General features: G+C 35.8%; 1 protein-coding gene across 1 annotated transcript; it reads left to right on the forward strand.

The window, feature by feature from the left end:
- The first annotated feature begins 1,343 nt into the window (after nucleotides 1-1,343).
- GUCA1C (guanylate cyclase activator 1C) lies at nucleotides 1,344-16,925 on the forward strand. Its single transcript, XM_063304433.1, has 4 exons — nucleotides 1,344-1,647; nucleotides 11,442-11,591; nucleotides 14,315-14,402; nucleotides 16,795-16,925. The coding sequence occupies exons 1-4, from the start codon at nucleotides 1,456-1,458 to the stop codon at nucleotides 16,923-16,925; spliced, it is 561 nt and encodes a 186-aa protein (XP_063160503.1). The 5' UTR covers nucleotides 1,344-1,455.
- Nucleotides 16,926-21,873: the final 4,948 nt, after the last annotated feature.

The raw sequence follows: 21,873 nt of genomic DNA on the forward strand, positions 1-21,873 counted from the left end.
GACCTAGAATTTCTGCTCTGCTGGATTCCTGAGAATGGAAGAGTTCAGGATGCATAATTTAGTAGATTCCCCACAGCCTTCACTCTAAGTGTAGAAGGTTCAGTGGAAAAAACAGTATGAGATCAAAGCCTCCAAAAATGTCATGCCCTGCTGATAAGCGATGGGAAGAAAGAATTTAGGCCAGCACAATAGTTAGTTTGCATTTTTATGTTGGTTGAGATCCTGACAGAAGACTGGGAGGATATACCATAACAATCTTCCCAATGACAGAATTTCTAACATAGGAAAAAACACTGGAGAGGATATTTTGGGCCAAGACCCATTTGGCCTTGGAGTGATATATATGGAGCCTTACTCAATAATGTAGGGCAGGAAAAAAAGAAAAAAGTAGTACATGAGACCATGCCTAAAGCTGAATTTAATTCATTAAAAACAGTTAATGTGATAACCTTTCATATATTGAATCATTTTCCTTCTTCTGTCATATTAAATATTACAAGTGAGCTAAGCTGCAACTTCTGGAGATGTGCACCTTTCCATTTATGTGTACAAAAGGAATTATGTTCACATAAATTATGTTCACATAAATTATGTCCACATGAACATATTTTATGTTCATAAAATAAATGCATAAAAAACATGTACACTAGTCTCTCTATATGCTTTCAACTTCTAAACTTCAACTACTAGATTTAAAAATTCTAAACAAATGAAAATGAGAATAGCAATGAATGGGAATGGAATCCAGTTAGACAACTACTCTTACAAGCTGCTGTAACTTGGAAAGGAGAATGAATTGTTCCCTTTTTAAAACAGAGTTACACTTGTGTATGGACTGCAGTCTGTTTGAGGGCAGGGAATGTTAGGGGAATTTTTATTTTATATAACCAGGAATTAATCCCAGTAACACCAAGGGCAGCTTATTTTTATTAACTAGGTATAAACAAAGAGTACAAACTGAATATTCATTATAGTGAAATTCAGGATGATGAGGCCCTTTTTATCTTAGGCAAGTTGAAAAGCTCCGCAGCAGAGGATGATGATTTTCAGTACTCTTTCTTTCCAAAGGAAAATTATAAAAAAATATTACGGGCTCACTTGAACTTCAGTGGGGCAGATTTCCTTTTCTGGACATACAAAATGTAATATCAATTAGTAATCTAATCATCATAATACTTATTTCCTTTCTGCATAAATGATACAACTTTTAAGAGCATCACTTTTCATTTAGGAGTGTTGACATTATTATAAAAACCTATCCATATTAATTTGCAGAGCTGAAGGTAATCCCATTTCTATTTTTACTTAAACTAAATCTGTAATGATCTTAAGATGCTTATAGTTGTTACATGCCTCTGAGTTTCTCCTTCTATCCCAGTTAGACATGAGCCACTGATACAGAGGGAAAGTGTTTGCGGAAACAAATTTAAGAAAGGACAAATTACTTGCCTCAAAATGGGTGCCACTGAATCAATGGAGGAAATCATTGCTATGGAAAACCACCAATGGTATGCAAAATTCATGAAAGAATGCCCATCTGGACAACTAACCATGTATGAATGCAAGAAGATCCTTCGTCTTGAAAGTTCAACTACCCAGGCAAATAATTATGTTGAGAAAGTATTCAATATTTTTGATACAAATAAGGTAAGAGTTATTTCTACAGTGCATAGTTTTAGGGAATTGTGTGCTGTTTTTCATTTATTATGTTCAGAACATTTTAGCATCTTAAGTCTGACATATATTTTGATTTACAGCTTCATTCTGCAAAAATTGCAGCTGCAATAGATAAATGCAGCTAGTAAATAGAGTATGTGCCTGTTTGACATGATTTTAATGTGTCAGTGATTAAAATATATATTTTGATAGTTATCTTGATATTTTATGCTTTGTGTGCTTGGAAAAAAAAATACCATGCCCAGCATATGCTAACAACTTATATTAATATATGCAGAACAGGATTTCTCAACAACAAAGCAAAGAAGAAAGCTGCCCCTCAAACTGAGACAGTTTCATAAATGTTTATCAGTGTGTTTTCAAATGTTAATTTTAATTAGGTTTTATGATTCTATTAATTTTCTGAATAAAAAAATCAATAAAATAATAAAAAGATTCTTTTTCAAGAAAGGTCCATCTAGTTCATCTGTTGCTTTATACATTGGCCAGATATCTGTGAGATGCACAGAATTAAGATTGCCTTCTCTCACTTTGGTTACCAGCTCTGTGCCTTTAATTTTAGATGGTGCATATAATCATCAAAATCAATAGCCATCTATATTATTAATGTCTATGAATTTGTCAAATGCCTCTTTGAAATTTTGAAGCCCACCACCATATATTGTGCCATACCATTAGGAAAAAAATACTTTTTTTAGATCTGTCCTAAATCTTCAGTTGTTTTATTTTGTTGGATAATGCTAGTCTGATATTATGAGACAGACATAAATTGTCTTGTGTGCCTTTTCTACACAATTTTCTTCATGCCATACATAACATAGCACTATAATTATGTCCTCTTACTTGCCATTTTTCTAAAATTGTAAGTCCAATAGTTGTAATACATAATTGCAATTTTGTTTGCCTCTTTCTAATTCTATCCAAGTACTGTAACATTCTTTCTGAGATACAATATTAAGAGCTATATATACATTCCAAATGTAGTTGCATCATATATACTCATTTGTTTTATATTTGCTTCCTCTCCTAATAATCCATACTTTAAAAAACAAATTCATTTATTTACAATTTATTTGTGACAGTTTCTTCCATCATACTTGAGGTATTTATAAAACTTTTTTTAATTGTCTTTTTGGAAAAACTAGATATAACAAATTTGTAGGAATTAGTGATTGGGTTGTACGTTGGGGGATTACTGACTTAGTAACGTAAGGCTTTTGGCTAAAGTCAAGTGTGATCTGATCTCAGGCAAATTAAAGATAGCAGTGACAACCATTATTATTTGAAGATTCAATCTGCCATGTAATATAACTTTAAGAATATAAGCTAGACCTGTGAGCAGTGTTTTCACAGGCCCAGAAACTGCACTGCTTTCACTGAGACTTATATACCGTATTAAGCATATTGTGATTTGCACACTAATTTCTTTTCTTTGGAAAATGTGACAATAGAATATTAGAAATTGATCTTAGCAGGTTGTATTTTGTAATGAGAACAGCTTAAAGAAAAGCAGAATGACTTCAGTAGAAGAATTAGTATCACTAATCCATTTATTAAGTGTCAAAACAATATGACTCATATGAACCACAACTAGCTCTCATTACTTTTTCTTAGCACTGAAACAGCTGCAGAGATCCTGGACAGTTGCTCTGGTTAGGTACAGAGTTATAAAACTGGAGTAAACAATGCTTATTCTTAGCCTGCTGAGGTTGTGTCTCCATTTTCTTGATATGAAGTCTCCATTCACCTACCCATAAAGTCAAGCTACATCAGGTCCTGCAATGTGATAAAAATAGAAGCAAAATCAGCAATTACATATATATTATTGATGGATTAAGAACAAGTTTATGGAGGAGCACTTTTTATGCAGCGCGTGATTTCCCATTTAGCTTTTTAAATCATCATCATCATCATTTTTAAGAATAAATTATATGGCCTGGTGGATTTCTATGCATTGTCTATACACTCACTGGCTGGCACCAATGAGCTCTAGGTTGTCTACTCCTGAACTTAAATAATCTTATTGCTTATTCATATGGATACATTCACAGAAGACACACACACACACACACATTGAGCATCGATTTTTATTGACTAGAACAACATTCCTCAAGCTACCGTCTCTCAGGAATGATAGGCTGAAACGCCAGAACTGGCTGCGCTGTCTAGGAATTCTGGAAACTGTAATTCTTACAGACTGAAGAGTGTAAGTCTGGGGGTTACAATACTAGTCCCTAGTATTCCATTACCATAACACTGTTATGAGACAGTAGCCTCAGATTTTATTTGGCCTACACTAGCTTACTATACTACACTGCTGCATTTGAGCAGGACATTAACATTTAATTTGATGTGAAAATTCCTCAGACTTATCTTCTAGCTTCCATTTTCAATTAACTATATTTGATGTTTGTCTTGATCTAAAATAAACTGATTAATTTTAACTATGATTCACTTGGCTAGGGCAACATTAATGATTTCTAATTTTAGCTTATTTGGATAAAGTATCATTAAAACTGATTATAATTTCTAATTCATAAAGGGAAAAGGTTCATGCATACAATTAATAACAATATTTAATAGCCCCATCTACAGGTAGTACTTGCTTAACGACCACAATTGGGACTGGCAACTCTGTTGCTAAGTGATGCAGTTGTTAAACGAGACAATACATGTCCATGACTCACAATGACTGAATTATACATAAAAACGTATCCTTTCCACTGAAAGCTCATGCATTTATTTTGTAGTACTGCAGGCTGTTCAGTCTGACTACATCTCAGTCACACCTACTTATTATAGCTGCCTCTTCAGAAGAATTGTTTGACTTTTTAAATGCTATATTTCTCAATGCAAGTATGGGTTAACTAGGAAGGTATTCATATTTTAAGTTAGTTATTCATATTTACTTCTTAAATTGTTAAGCCAAATTATAACAATAGGTTTCTGGGTGGATATGTTAAACTGAACAAAGCTGAAATCCGAAGTAGATAACAACCTGCAAATTATGTTAATAATGTTTTTCCCTGCTTAACTGCCATCTTAGTTTCTAACCCCAGCTCATATAACACAAAAAAATATGAACCCAAAGCATATGCCCATTGATTTCAGTTGATTAAGTCTGTGTCCATCCCACTGCTTCAGAGTAAAAAGAATATATATATATATGAAGAATTTATTACCCCGCTGTACTTTTCCCACCATGAGATTGTAATTTCATTTGGGGGAATGGATGAATAGGTATGTTATTTGTTTTCTAATGAAGAAAAGTAAGATTGATTTTAAATGTTAATATCAAACCAGATGTCATGTTTGCCATTGCAATGTTTAATGTACATCGTAAAGTTTTGCATGCCATGGTGCTGACACGCGTTCCAGTTGGGAGGGAGCTGCTGGGAGACCTTGTACCAGGCTTTCTATCTGTTTTCATGGGGATGGAATGTGTTTGGGTTATCGTTTGTGTTCAAGGTCCTTTTTACCCGTTGATTAGCAGAACTCGTTAGGAGCACCTGGAATGGGGAATTTGAAACGGTTGTACGGGGGGAGGGCTTACATTCGCACCGAGGGTTTTTAGTTTGTATTTGGAAGAAACATTAACTCTCTGGAAGAAACATTAACAATCTCAGATATGCAGATGATACCACTTTGATGGCTGAAAGCGAAGAGGAACTGAGGAGCCTTATGATGAAGGTGAAAGAAGAAAGTGCAAAAGCTGGTTTGCAGCTAAACCTCAAAAAAACCAAGATTATGGCAACCAGCTTGATTGATAACTGGCAAATAGAGGGAGAAAATGTAGAAGCAGTGAAAGACTTTGTATTCCTAGGTGCGAAGATTACTGCAGATGCTGACTGCAGTCAGGAAATCAGAAGACGCTTAATCCTTGGAAGAAGAGCAATGACAAATCTCGATAAAATAGTTAAGAGCAGAGACATCACACTGACAACAAAGGCCCGCATAGTTAAAGCAATGGTGTTCCCCGTAGTAACATATGGCTGCGAGAGCTGGACCATAAGAAAGGCTGAGCGAAGGAAGATCGATGCTTTTGAACTGTGGTGTTGGAGGAAAATTCTGAGAGTGCCTTGGACTGCACGAAGATCAAACCAGTCCATCCTCCAGGAAATAAAGCCAGACTGCTCACTTGAGGGAATGATATTAAAGGCCAAACTGAAATACTTTGGCCACATAATGAGAAGACAGGACACCTTGGAGAAGATGCTGATGCTCGGGAGAGTGGAGGGCAAAAGGAAGAGGGGCCGACCAAGGGCAAGGTGGATGGATGATATTCTAGAGGTGACGGACTCGTCCCTGAGGGAGCTGGGGGTGTTGACGACCGACAGGAAGCTCTGGCGTGGGCTGGTCCATGAAGTCACGAAGAGTCGGAAGCGACTAAACGAATAAACAACAACAATTTGGCGTGCTTTTGCTCGTTCTCAACTTTCTTTGTACTTGCATACTATTCTTTAATAAACCAGATTTTGTTCAAGCTCTCGCTTGTGAGTCTGAGAATATTTTAGGATAGGCAATCATTACACCAGATAGATCAATAGATAGATATGGTAGGTATCTGTGGTCATTGAATAAACTAGAATGGGATGAACACTAAGACTTGAAGAAGAACAATATAGGAACATGTTATTAAACTGAAAATGATGAACTAGGATCAGTACTGATCCTCAAGAAAAGTGAAAGAAATATAAATAGTGCTCATTAGAATACAATTACAGAAGCCTATTCATGTAGTAACACAGAATCAATTAAACATCAACATAGAAATTAAACAATAAAAATGAGATGGAAGAAAAGGAAAAAATGTAAATGTTGAAAGCTAACTTGCTATTTTGTGATTTTCAGATAGTAAATGAAAATGTTATGGCACTGTTGTGTTTGGATTTTTAATAATGGTTGGTAGTTGCTTTTTTAAAACATATTATTTGCACGTAAAAATAACTTCTGCCTACACGTCAGTCAAATTAGACCAGAAGTTATAACTAACAGGAATACAGTGAAGTGCAGTGGAATATAAGGAACGATAGATCTGTCATGTTAGAACCACTTAGAAATATGCTCTTGAATGAATGAATGAATGAATGAATGAATGAATGAATGAATGACATACTGGATTATTTGATTTATGGTTTGAAGAAAGTAGAATCCATTATAAATTTCATTTCCATTGCTGCTCTGTCTCATAATCAGCCAAATAATTGTTCTCTTTACATTAGAGGATTTGTCCACCTCATGACTGGTTAGTACACTAGGTAATACCACTAGATATAAAATCTGTGACTAAGATCTCTGATTTTCACAGATAGAGATATGCACCATGTATTTACATGAAGCAGATGGAGGAGGAGGAAGAGGATGATAATGGTGATGATAACCCTCACAACCCATTTACAATACTTCCCAGTTGTAGACTGTTCTTCTAAACACAATATCCCAAGTGTCTACTTGATTAAATTCTATTTATTCTCCCAGGCTTTTCCATTAATTCTTGATGGAATCAATTTATGCTGCTTTTTAAAATTGTTCGGCTTCTCTATCGCTGATCTCTTTCTATCTTTGTGTTTAAGCAGTTTTAAAGCCCCTCAAGGACTGAACAGGGGGAATGGAATTTTGAAGAGAGAGATAAAAATTCTTAATTAGTGAAATAAATAAGCAATCATAGTGCTTCATAATCATTGTATCTCCTTACAACAGCTCTCAGGAAGGCCAGTTTTATTTCTGATAGCATGGGAGATAGAGGACAGGAGAATAGAAATGTCTAAAATTGATTAGCAGATTCATGAGTGAAGTGAGCTTTGACCATTTTGTCACTGAAAAAAATTTGCACCAACAGTCAAAAACCATAATTATCCACTGAAGTTTAATGAATTCCCTGGAAGGAACTAGTTTTGTAAAGGTAAAGTGAAACAACATAGGATCACTGCATGGATGAAAACTGAAATGTACAATAAAACTTAATTTGAAAGCTGTTATGCTGCACTTCACTATTAGAAAAAAGGACACTTTTAAGTAACAGGGCTTTCACTATTTATTCAATTACCTTTCTGTTGCATCAATGTAATTTCTTGAAACCACTCTAGAGTAATTTCTACTTACATTATCTGCCAACTGCAATCAGAGGTGCTGAGTGCAACTAAATACCATACTTCATAAGCTGTGCTGTTTATATAACTGGTAAAAGCAACATCTGTACTGAAGAAAATCTCCAGAGTTTAGCTCTAGAGCTGAGCTAATCTGTACATATTTAACAAATCTATTATTTGCAATTACGGATTGCAAGTTAAGACTCTTTGGGGTTGGTAGCATTCAGCAATGGTAAAGTTGACCTGTTGTTACTGCACTAGTTATTCTAGTTTAGGAGTATGATATTTACAATTTTCCAGAAGTTGTTGGATCTCAGCTCCCAGCAACTCTGCAGCAGGCCACTGGGGACTGATGGGTTCAACTGTTCTGCAGTGTTATTTTTATATTGCTCTTGGGGTTCAGAGAGAGTCACAAAAAATGGTAGAAGCAGTCTTTCAGAAAAGTTATTTGATAAAAGAAATCAACAACAAAAACAAATTCTCATGCCAACAATACTATAACACTAAGGGCAGAAGTTGTCTCCTCCCCACATGCATGTTAGAAAAGTTTATGTGTTTTTCCCTGCTGACAAATTTGCTTTGGATTTATCATCATTAAGAACTGAACAATTTCAACCATGTCACTGTTCTGTCCCTCTGGAATCACTGCCAAGAGTTTGGCATTCTTTTCTCTATGGTGGACCTCACACACTGTGCAAAACAATTTTTTAAACATTTTGTTCAACAAGCTATCATGGTTTAATAAATTTAAATTATGGTTTGCAAATAAAAATGGCTGGGTTCAAACATCACACTCGGTTGAAACCAAAACAAACTATAAGTTTGTATGTGACATTTAGTATTCGATATATTATTACAATCCCTAAATATGAAAGCAGACATGATATAAAATGAAACTAATTGCTTTTTCACTTATAATTAATGTAATGTAAAAAACTGAGGATAGGAAGAACAAAGTTTCTTTTTAATATCCTAGGTGTCATCCAATTAGCAAGCATCAGATAAAAAGTTTTGATTTTATTGTTAAGGATTTAATCCTGGAAATGTATTTCCCCACTAAATGCAGTGAGGTCACTTCAAACCTGTCTACTGTGATTAAAAAAAAAAAAAAGGATTTTTCTGAAAGAAACAGAGCCAGTATCAAAGAACAGAGAGCCCAGGACACCATTATCTGAAAATGAGAAATGTCCACATCTCACTAGATACCTGGCATTCCGAAACGAAAGGAGGAGAAGCACACTCCGGAAGAATGAGGATACAAATCAAAGAAATAAACACTTAAGTGGCAACTTGTAAATCAGCAGTGCCCAAGGCAATTTAGCCCAGCAAGCAGGGGATTATAAAAGACCTGAAACAAAAGATCCCAGTGGAGTCACTCTTGGACTGGTGCTTGATCAGTTCTAGGTCACTAGAGTTAGGTGAGTGCATGGATGAATGAATGCAACAGCAAAAGTGGGGATGATAAACATTCCAAAGCAGTAAATTTAGGTATGCTTGGAAATTTTTGTTCTCGTAACTTGATAAAAGATCCTAGCTCCTTCTCTAATCAGCACCTAGCAAAAGTTACAGAAAGAGGCCCCGAGTGTTGTGTGTATGTGATTTTTGAAAATAATTTCTCCCCCTCCCTTTATCAGAGCTATGCAAAAATGAGCTTCCTTCAAGAGAGCCACTTGTGAGATGTTGATCAGTGCAAGTAGGAGGAACTTGAGAGAGGGAAAGGAAAGTGACAGAAAGTAAGTGGAACTATAAAACATAGGGACAGTTCAATTTGGGGAGAGAATGTTGTAACACGCCACTATAAACTTCCTTCATTTGAAATGTGTTCCAAATACAACATGAAACAATCTTTTGTAAATCAGATCCAAATATTTGTTAGATTCGCCTACATAAACAACCTTGTACCTTGTACCTCAAAGATACACTCTCTGAAGATGTTATTTTGTTAAGACCAATTTGGATCGTATTGTTAACTGCTCTGTTTTTTTTGGTCTAAATACAAATATCTCATACTATAAGTGACTGTGCTACAATATATAAAATGGCTAATTGAAAGAACTTAGCTATGTTTACTAAGTAGTCTGTGAGTACAAAAATTATGTTGGCTTCTTAAATTCATCTTTGCTCCTCTTACACACTTACTAACCAAGAAATAAATACCTTTAAATTCAATGAAACTTAATTCTGAGAAGGTATGTATAGAGTTGCTTTTTCTACCTTCTGACAAATAAAGTTATGAGCAAGAGGAAAAAAGAATTTTGGCAGAATTATTGCCAGCAGACGTCTGGGCAATTGAAATTCCCACTATCACTATCACATTCCTCTTTGAAAAGCTGGTCATCTGATGCAGAAAGGCCTCATCTGTATCTTCTGCCTGCTCAGATGGCCTATAATAAACTCCCACAAGAGTATTTTCCTTTTATTTTTATCCAAATATTGTTTCTGCAAGATTTCTATGTTCCGATTTCTGAATATCTCTGCAATTATTTTTCCCCCTTCCATACAGTGCAGTACCCCTACTCCTTCTGTTGGATCTGCTCCCTTTGCATAAATGGTAAATTTCCGGTGTTGTGTGCCAATCATGAATATCATCCCACAACATTTCAGTGGTACCTATCACATCATATTTCTCTCTCTGAATTAGGATCTCTAGTTCTCCCTGTTTATTTTTCATACTGTCTGTTGGTGTAGAAATATTTGAGATTTTGAGTGGCAACACCTACTGGCATCTTTGTTGTGCTTTTCTGTTAAACTCTGACTTTCCACCCTGTCCTCAGGCATTATCCTTTTGTTTCTGAGTTTTTGACCCCAGTCCTTGGCTGCATATTCAAGCCTTGGTTTTTGCCACTCACCTGTTGTCCTACTTTGCATCTTTCTCATAAATGTATTGCACTAAGTTTTGATTGGCCACCATGGCACAGTCTTATCCATCTTTATATGTGAGAACACCATGGAACTTTTTTTTTAGAATAAGCACACATAAGATTGGACAGCAAACACCTCAAAATAAAATAAAAGTACAAGAGTTAATATGAGTCCCTGATATGACTAGCCTTCTCAAGGAAAGAGATAAACAACTTACATTGCTATTTTTTCACACAGAGCAAAACAACTGCATCAACCGAATGCTCTGGTATCATCGAAGTTAGATTACTATCAATGTGCTTTTTGTAGGATTGCCTTACAGAAATTTGAGCTGCAGCATAATGAGGTGGTGAGGCTGCTGTTCTCAATGGCTAGAAACAGTTCTTGATGTGGAATTGCCATTTTTCATAATGCTTTGCTGTAACAGTAGTGAAGGTTCTGAAGTCTACCACTTCTACTTTTTAAAGTTGATGGACAGTCTGAAGGGTGATACAGAGAGGAAGCCTCTGTACCACATCATCATCATCATCATCATCCATTATTATTCTCATAATCTATGGATGTACAGTAAGTTGTTTTCCTTCTCTTTCTGGCCTTCTGCTGGTCTTTTCTTTCTTCCTGAATGGGGGACTGTTCTGTAGCAAGTAAGCAGGCACTACTGTGGTGGCTCTGGGAAGTTACAGGATGCAGAAGGTGCCATCCAAACAACCTGACATTATTTCTGCAGCAGGTTATCCTCTTATTAATATTATTGTCAAAATTAATGCAATTCTATATACATTGCAAATATGCTTTTCTTTCTTTACTTTAAAGGATGGATTTATTGACTTTTTGGAGCTAATAGCGGCAATAAATCTGGTGATACGGGGGAAAATTGACCAAAAATTGAAATGGTATTTTAAACTTTATGATGCTAATGGAAGTGGAACAATTGACAAAAAAGAAGTAATAAGCATATTAATGGTGAGTATCGTCATAAGTTTGCCATGATGAATCATTCTATGCGATTTTAATACTGTAAATATATTGATGTTTTGACTAGTTTAATGACTAGTTTAATTATTGTTTCAATAATTATATGGCCAAACTATCACTTATTATTCCTTTGCTGTCCCAGAGATCAAAGACAAAGGCAATATGGATCTACACTGAGATTTCCCCACTTCCACTAGGTGAGAATGAAACTACCTAGGGCTATCAGCACTTGGTATTTTGGGAAAGCAACCTAGCTCAAGAGCATTCAGAGGAGCTGCTTTACTTAAGGTGCACTGAGTGATCGCAACAAAACATTTTAGCACATTTAGAAAGATGAACCACAATAGTGGAAAGGGCTGGACCAGTTTGTTAGTGAGAGAATTGTTTCATTGTTCATAGGAAGAACTTAGTAACAGAGCTGTTTTACATATTATTTGAAGAAAGTGGGGGGGAAATGTAACCATTTGTATGTGTTCATTGTCATGCCAAGTGCCCAATATCAGCATTACCATCATTCTTCGTGTTTTAAGCAGATTTTAAAGTGTGTGTGTAGGGGGGATTCTTAATCATATAATTGCAAGCAAAGTAACTGCTCAGCCACCAAAAGTAAAATTATGGTTATATTATTTTCATAAAAGGATTGTAATTTCTAAGCATTTATTGCAGAAGAAAAAGCTTTAATAGATATACAAAACAGACCTTTGTCCAATCTAGGCTAATATCTGTCCTAGGACTCCCCTAAAAACATTTGTTATACTACTAAGGGCAGCAGAGAATCTAATCTCTCTTTTCTTTTCTTTTCTTTTTTCTTCAATATCCAAGTTAGAGTAATTTGGGGCACTGCAGAAAATAGAAGGCGAGGGTCACCAACCTAATGTTACTTGGAATGCTATCACTGCAGCTATATATAGCCAAGAATAATGCCCAAGAGGTCCACCAAGAGAAAAAGGTATACAGAAAACAATTTGCCCGAGACCTCCATAAACTTGGAGTTGGGTCTAAGACTTGAATTAGGATAAGAAACCCACAGTATGAGCAATTCTGGAAAAAATTATGTGTAATCTCTCAGTTCATTTAGAGGCAGTCAACCAGGCCTGAGAACAGCTTCTTGTCCAAATAATGACTGTGCTGAATGAACACCCAAGAGGGAACACCAGGGGATTTGATAAAGCTCCTGATGTTTGTGTGTACGAGTGACTGTTCTATAACAGCAAGACTAGAAGATGTAATGTAGTCTTTTTTGTGCAGCATATTTTGTATCCTAAACTCATTCCTAAGTTGGTTTTCTATTCATGCAGTGGAAGAAAGAATGAACATAAATGGGAACAAAGTAACAGTGGTTCAACAATTACATTTCATTATATCTGGTATTTTTAGCCTTTTAACATTCAATTATTTATTTATGAAAGAATGTACACTTATAGACTAGAGGGGAAAAAAATATCCAGCATAAAGGCCATCACAGCAGGAACTAAGGCCACCTAGATTATGTTCAGATCGAATTATTTCTGACCACCATTGCTATGGCCCAGCAATTTTGTCTCAGTTATTGTATCTAATCTGAAAAGCCAGTTTAAACATTCAGAAGATTTCTGCAGTGGAGTTCTCATAATTAGGCTTCTATCTGTTATGCATGTTTTGATTTGGATGCCTGTATCAGCTTAAATAGTCCCCTTCCAACTCTACGCTTCTATTTCCTTCTCACTGTATTTATTAATTTACGTTTTTATAGTGTGTCCCAACAGGAAGACTCCATATGGCAGGTTACAGTGGAGTAAAAATATAAAACAGTGCAAAACAATATATGAATTTTAAATTGTGGAGTGGGGGCGCTGAGCAGATCTCTGGTGGTAGAGAGTTTCAAAGTGCAGGAACCACAAGAGAAAAGGCCTTCTGTGGTTCATATCCCCCTAACCTCTGCAGCTGGGGGAGCTCTTAGAAAGTGTTCTCAAGGGGCAGATTCAATCCTGGCAAGGCTATGCCTAATATAGTGCTACGCTATGTAAGTCTTCATAGGTGTTGGCCAGCATTCTGAATTGGCCCCATAAACCTACTGGTAATCAGTTTAGTGATTTTAGAAGAGACATTACTCTGCAATGATATTGTTGATCTGCCATCTCCACAGGCTCCTCCACATAGAGTATTTTATTAAACCCATGGTGTTTCTACATTGATAAATACTAAGATATGCAATCGCCATCTGCATTTCTTCAGCTGCAGTGCAAATTTAAAAGCAGTAGGGATGTGCACTCTGCTTTTCCGTTGTCCACTTCCACTTATCTCTCATATTAAACCTCTTTTTGTTAGTTTATAAAAAGATACTAATGTTCAAAGGTAATTACTGTTACTATGATGTTTGCTTAAAATAAAATGAATAATTTTAGGTGTAATGAACAAGGAAATCTTTCTTACTGCATATCTACAGCTGTATAAAATAATCTAAATTTTAATATAAGTAAAACATAGGGTAAAAATTTAACAGTATTTCAAAATAAGTTAAATATCCAATATAAATCAAATATCCTAAGATGTTTGATGTGCAAATAAAGTCCATAAACTTTTAGGTTCTTTTAAATAATGTGATTAGCTGTCAGTGTTGATTTTACTGGAATTCTTTTCTACCCATGCCTCAAATGCAGAGTATACAAAAGCTATCTCTTATATTTGCAATACGGATACAGATAGGTATTCTTTCATTTTTATTTATTTAGGCTATTCAAACCATCAGTAGCAACCAAGAGATGACTCCTGAAGAATTCACAAACATGGTTTTTCAGAAGATAGATGTAAACAATGATGGTAAGAATAAATAAAGCTTCAACGTTATTTCCAGTCTTTTGAAATAACTTTGAAATTTTATAAAAGCATTTTGTTGATAAATCTATAAAGGGTTAGCAACATGTCTATTTCAGAGATGTTATAACTGGTTGACACTGATTTATAGTAATTGCATAAAAAGGTTACAGTATGATGAACATTGTATGTAGTAGAAGTTGGACATTTCTTTATTCAAGGTTGCTATTCAGACTGTATGGCTTGATCTCACTGTGTGGTAGCAGCAACATGGAACAGGGGACAGCAGAGAAAGGGAGTAAGGAAAAGTATGGCTTATTCATTTCACTTTTTATACAGTAGATGAACCCTATCAGTTTCTTTGTTGAACATATTTTTATTAAGCTGGTTTACAGTGATTCTAACAAGTTGACTGTATTATAATTCTTTGCCTTGCAAGACTATTACTTTGTTTTTGCATCTGATCCAGGTACTAGGGTGTCTTGCCAGAAGTGGTCATTTCACTTGGTAGCTAAAAAATTACAAATATATTTAATGATAGATATACTCTGTGGTTTTAGAAGCGAAGTGCTGAATCTTGCCATGAGAATTAAAGGTGAGAAAGATGAATGTTTGAAATGTTTCAAGCTGTAACATTCTTCATTCTTCAGTTGCATTATTTACTAATATATTCTTGCTTTGGTTGCATGTTAGGGTAATCTGATTTTTTTCAGTTAAGCTCTATTGTATATATAAATCCCAGTTTGTTGTCAGTTCTGCATCATATCAATTAAACCCTTAAGCAGCATACTATCAATCCCAAAAAGAAATATTGAAGAAAAACTTCCATATGTGCTATTGAGTCTCTGTTGGTTCTTTCTTTCCAATATAAAACTGATTGGAATGGAATAAATACGCAGAGCTAAAAGAAGACGAGAGGCTCATTCTTCTGACGCATTAAAATGAAACTAATAACTGAGATTCAAATTAGATAGGCCCACAAAGACAAATATATTTTTATTCTGCCTTTTTATCGTTTCAGTAAAAGCAGCTTGAGGAAGCAGGGAGTTTGAATTGTCTACCTGTACATTTTCTCAGAGCCTAAGATTTCCTTTCCTCAGCTATCATCAAGCCTATGCCCCACCCTGAAGCATAGTGCTATATCTAAGCTGTGTGTCTTCATCCTTCCTCAGTCTAGGCTCTCCACATACACAGCCTTTAATTATTAGAATGCCATTCAACAGATCTGGAATGGAGGGCAAGAGATTGAAGAAGTCTGCTTTATTCAGTATAGCAAACTAGTTCTTATATTGGTCTATCCTACAGATGGCACTGCAGGATTCAGAAATGCATCAAATGCATTTTCAAATGGATGGAATATTTGGTTACCCACAAATTGGAGGATATTGTTGGGCACCTACATTAACTTTACCAACGCATTAATTAATTAATTAATCATTAAATTTTTGCCACCATCCATCTCCTCCCAAACGGAAGACTCGGGGCAGTTTACAACAACAGTAAAAGTGTCAGGTATTATAAACACAAATAAGTATCAAATACAGTATAACAATATAATATAAAACATAAATAGAGTATAAAATCCAGATGATGATGATAGCTATAATACAACTAATATATATCTAAAGGGTCACTTGAGGGCACCAACTATCTCCAGGAATGATTACTTCCTTCCCTGCCCCAGGCAAGGTGGCAGAACCAGGTTTTTAGTTGTTTTTGAAAGGCCACAAGAGATGAAATCTGTCTTATCTCTGGGGGAAGGATGTTCCAGAGGGCGGGAGCCACTGCAGAGAAGGCCTGCTTCCTGGACCCTGCCAGATGGAATTCTCTTACAGGCAGGATCCTCCCTGTATGATCGGGTGGGACAGGTTGATGTGCTGGGGATGAGACGGTCCCTCAGGTACCCTGGACCCATGCCATGAAGGGCTTTAAAGGTGATAACCAACACCTTGAATTGTACCCCCAATGCAGCTTGCAAAGCAACGGTGCAACATGTGCCAATCTAGGGGTACCAAGAATTGCCCGCACAGCCACATTTTGGACCAGCTGCAGTTTCTGGATGCTCTTCAAGGGTAGCCCCATGTAGACCGCATTGCAGTAGTCTATATGGGAAATGACCAGGGCATGAGTGACCGTGCAAAGGGCCTCCCGGTCCAAGAAAGGGCGTAACTGGCACACAACCCGAAGTTCGGAAAGGCCCTCCTGGCCATGACTGCCACCTGCTCTTCGAGGAGGAGTCATGAGTCCAGGAGGACCCCCAGATTATAAACACTGCAGTGCTGTCATAGTGTTTTCTCTAATTCCAAGAGTGTGAAAGTCCAAGAGGATGGCATTGGGGAGAACAAATCAGTCTACAGAAACTTTGCCGCTAAAGAAATCCATATTGTTTTCATAATAGGGGAACTGACCTTAGAAGAATTCCTGAATGGAGTGGAAAATGATGAACACTTCCTGGAAGTGATTTCAAAGAGCTTTGAGCTCTCCAATGTACTGAAAATTATACAGAGTGGGAGAAGACACAGCATCTGACACTTACATATTATAAATGGGACTCGTGACAAAAAGAACAATGAAAGAAATATACTACCAAGTATCAAGACTGAATGTTACATTTCCCATCTACTATTCAAAGCTTAAGAAGGCCTAGGCAGATTATTTCTTCAGAACTGTTCCTCATCTATTTTCCCTTCCTTTTCCTTTCCATAAGATGCAGCATGTTTTGTTTATATATGCCACAAACCTCTTTAATGCAGAATAAATAAATACAGTATATAACACTTGACGCTGGGACAGTACATCCAAATAAATAAATAAAGTGGGAAGAGTTTTGTCTAGAAGTTACAGAATAGATCAATAGCTTAAACATAATTTAACTTGAAATTTGCAACATGGTGATAGACAGGATTAGCCTCTGTTTAGATCAGTTAAGGGTGAAGTATGTTTTTGCATTAACTTAACATCTGCACTAATCAGTGTTTAAAATAGGAATGGATTATCTAAGAAAATTTCAATCAGTTTAAGTTTGAAATATAAATACCTACTTGGAACAGCAGTTAACTACTTTGGTATTACGGGAATTATTCAAATGTAAATTGACCTGATGTTTAAAGTGTGCTACAGTTAAAAAAAGGAATTGCTGTTTTTTTTAAAAAAAACTTTACATTTGTCATGGAATTATACAAACTTGAGAAATAATTAAAACTTCAGAGAATGCATTTCAAAACTTTGCCTTTAGCTATCAAAAATTAATTCCAATATATTAGAACAAGCATATGTTTAACAATAAAACAATTTAATGGTAAACAAAACTATCACTTCTGAAATCCTAGAGTAAAGGCCAATGCTGTTTCCTATGTGCATATCTTTTTCTTCTTATTGCTTTTTAAGCAGTATAAAGAGTTCTCAGTGGTTCTAAAACTACATATTCAGAAGAAGTAAAACTTTCACAATCCTTTTTCTGGCTATTGGCTTCTGGCAACCTCCTTTAAAATAATGACACACAAATACATACAATCATACACGCACACACCTGTACATCCCTATTACAGTTTTCCGAATGTTAAAGAAACAGACTAAATATTGAGATACTAGAACAATGTAATTCTTACATTCAGATTTGTCACCTAAATAAACCTCCTCACTTCAGTAAACTAATCATGCTAAAGATTCTCCTCTCCTTTTCCCTCTCCCCTCATCCCAGGAAGGAAAAATATACACATCCTTTTTTCTGTCTGACACATTATTGATAGTTTCCCAAATCCTGAAGTAAGATTGTTTTTTATTTCTTTTAATTTGCTAAATTCTCCAAGAAAATTATCATAATGGCTATGAACCATCAAGCAAGTCAGAAAAGGATCCGTGCTCAATTGGGCAACACCCCGTTCCTCTCTTTTTCTTTCTGCCTATGCTTCTTATTGTCCAAAATAAGCTAAGCTGTCTTCCATCACACTAAGCCACTGAAAGTAGCCCAACACTGCCCAAAAGGCTTTTTTGTTTCTCTCCCTTCTAAAACAGAAATATTTCTCCCTTTCCCACGCAGAAAACATCCTTAATTTTCTGTTCTAAAGCTAAGCTGCGCTTAGTACCGACCTACCTCCTTAGCACATATCTGTATGTATGAATGCTACCTCTTGCTTTTTTGCTATGGCAGGAGTGCCATACTGAGGATTTGGAACAAATATATGTAAGGTAAGATTGTCTCCTAATGTACCATTATGGTTGTCATCTCAAGAAGCATTTGTTAGAAGAAGTGTGGGAAGACCAAGTTGGTTAAAGTATAAAAATTTGTTAAATTTTGAAGAGGGTGAACTGAAACTTAAAACAAAGGAAATGTTAGAGTTGGAAGGTTTTACATGTCATTGGTTTACCAGTGTGCAATTGTCAGAACATTTTAAAGTGGATAAAAAGAATTATAAATTTGTTAATGAAACAACTCAATTTGAAATGGAGCTCTGTACAAATGATGAACATGTTATCACTAAAATGTATAAAATGTTACAGATGAATTTGGAAGATGAGCATGTCAAAAAACGCATGATTAAATGGGCTAAGAACTTTGGATATAATATTATGTTGGAGCAATGAGTAAATATGTGGAACAAAGGTTTGACATTTACTTTGAATTACAATCTAAAAGAGAATTTCTATAAAATAATGTATCGTTGGTAGTTAACTCCTCTTAAGTTGTCAGAAATGTACAATGGTGTAATGAATGCTTGCTGGAAATGTTTACAGGGTGAAGGACACTTTTATCACCTTTGGTGGACCTGTGAGAAGGCTAAAAAGTTTTGGGACCAAATATTTAATCAATCAATTAATTAATTAATTCGATTTCTATAGCCGTCCATCTCAACAAGTGACTCTGGGTGGCTTACAATAAAAACGATAAAACAAATAAACAATTACAATTAAAACAATTAAAGTACAAAATAAATATACCTGTCTACCAAGTAAGCAATGTAAGATGTTAATATTGCCAAGAAACAGGACTATTACCACACTCGGGTCCTGTTTCTTGGCTATATCAACAATATGTATTGTTATTCAAAAGATTCTTAAATTGAATATACAAAAAACCCCAGATCTGTTCGTCTTGGGTTTGATGGAGAAGCAGCTAGAGAAACAACATGGAACTTTGCTTTTATATATTACAGCTGCAAGAATGTTATATGCACAACGATGGAAAGATTAGCAAATACCTACAATGAAGATAGGATTATTAAAGTAATGGACTTGGCTCAAATGGCTAAGTGAACAGCATTGATTTCTGGATTCATATCTACTTGGCAACCACTTTTAGATTACTTGCTTGTGTTGGAAAAAAATGAAGTTTTGATTTTGGGTTTTAGTGATTAAATGGTTTGTTTCGATAGAAATAATGTTACTATGGTTTAACTAATGGTAAGAGATTATATTTGTAAATTTTTTAGTATCTGTATTGGAGAAAGTCAGAAGTCACTTTCCATTTCTGTTTTCTGTCTATTTGCAGCTTTATACTTTTTTTCTTTTTTCTTTAGTTCTATTTTCTAGCTTTTCTATATTTTCTATTTTGTATTAGTTATTAGTTTTGAAAACTAATAAAGTTCTTATATAAAAATTACATCGTTTTAGTTTCATTTTTCTGCTTTCCTTATGTATAATTGTACTTCATGTATATTTTATTAAAGCAAACCACCTTTTGAAATCCCATTTCCCTCAAAACTCATTCTTTGTATTTTGTTTTCTATTGTACTATTTGCTTTTTATTGTTTGTTGATAAATAAACATAGAAAAAAACCCTCTTTGTTTCTTATTAAATTGAATATATTAAATTCTGCTCAGGCTATTAGCTGCCTAAAACTTCTATGTAACCAATAATTGTAACTGCCATCAAGTCAGCCAACGTTCACTGAACTACAGCCTCCATGATAGGGTAATGCTGGAAAGGGTCAGAATACACACTTCTCTGGGATGAACTTCAGCACATTCCATCAACCCCTCCTCTCCTAGATATTTTGGGTGTGTGCGTGTGTGTTTTAAGGCAAAAGGCAGAAATCTGGGGAGATGAAACAAGAACTCTCTGTGCCTGAGCTGGGAAAACAAGCAAAGCATACAGATAAATGGCTGGAATTCCTGAAGAAGCAGGGACAAGAATCATAGATTCTTCAGGTTTTAGGTTATTTCTAGGGAATAGGCCACCACTCTAGTTAGATGTTATGTGATGTTGTAAATTTTGTCTCTGTTAGAAGTCCTTTTTTTCTCATTCCTATTTCTTTGCATGAGTAGGGCATTCTGTGTAATAACAGTCTGAGTTCAAGATGTCCATTATTAGCACTATCAAAACGATCTATACAGTCCATCTGCCCAATCAAACCCTCTACTGGGAATTAAATTCATGAACCTTCACACTTTAGATGGTTTATATACAGCACATTAATTTTAATAGCTATCCAGGTCCTGGTTTTCAGCGGTATCAGGAAGTGCTATCCAAATGGTCTGTACAATCCATGTTCCCTTAAGGTTTCAAAGTACTAGGTTTTACATGACATCTGCACACCCCTCTTGGAGGGAATAGGATTTCTCTATTTTTACATAATATATATTCCATGTACTATAGAGATGCACTATATATAGTCATCTAAACTGATGATCTAGGAGTTAAATTCCCAGAAGGTTTGAACCCCACAGAATAACATCTGGCTACTCTCATCTGAGGAGTCCCAATAAGGACAAATTCGGTCATGTGGTGCCTCCTGGTGGTAAATGTAACTGAAAATACTAACAGGATATACCCAGGATGTACAATCTCCAGCCAGTGACCCTACGGGCCGTAGTGGGAAAAGCGGACCCTGCAGCCCAGTCTGTCTCTCTCCTATACGCACAAATAGACACATTCTTTTAAAGTATGTTTTAAAGGATTCTGCTGTTTGTGCCTGAGTCACATAGGCATTTTCCTTCTTTTTTCTTTTTTCTATTTTTTTTTAGCAGAAAAAAGGTAACATGACCGGCACACAGAGGAGTAATTTTTATTTTTATTTAGCTTCCAGATTTGATGGAGCAGCTAGGTGTGTGTTACAGGGTAGACTGTGGAGATTGTGAAGGCATCTTTGTCCAGTCAGAAGATGACATTGCAAAGGACAACATGTTGGATTCCAAGACTGTAATGTCCAAGGCTGGGGTAGCCATCTTAAGCATTTCAAAGGGACCCAATGACTCAAGAAAGAAAACAGAATGTGCCTGATTCCTTTCATGTTTGCTCATAAAGGGAAAATGTAGTGAAGTGAAGATGTAGGAGCCAACATAGCCAAGGAACTAAAAGCAGTTTATGGTCCAGTTACCAAACATCTGGGAGAGCTATGGAAATATACCAATATTGCCACCCCAAGGTATTTGTGAGGTAAGAGAAAATCCAGCTGGTCAAAGATAACCCAGAGGCTACACCATGACTATATGGTACACCATATCACATCAGACACTAGCTACACCACATAAAGCACTA

Source organism: Candoia aspera, chromosome 5, assembly GCF_035149785.1.
Source record: "Candoia aspera isolate rCanAsp1 chromosome 5, rCanAsp1.hap2, whole genome shotgun sequence".
Classification (NCBI taxonomy): Eukaryota; Metazoa; Chordata; class Lepidosauria; order Squamata; family Boidae; genus Candoia; species Candoia aspera.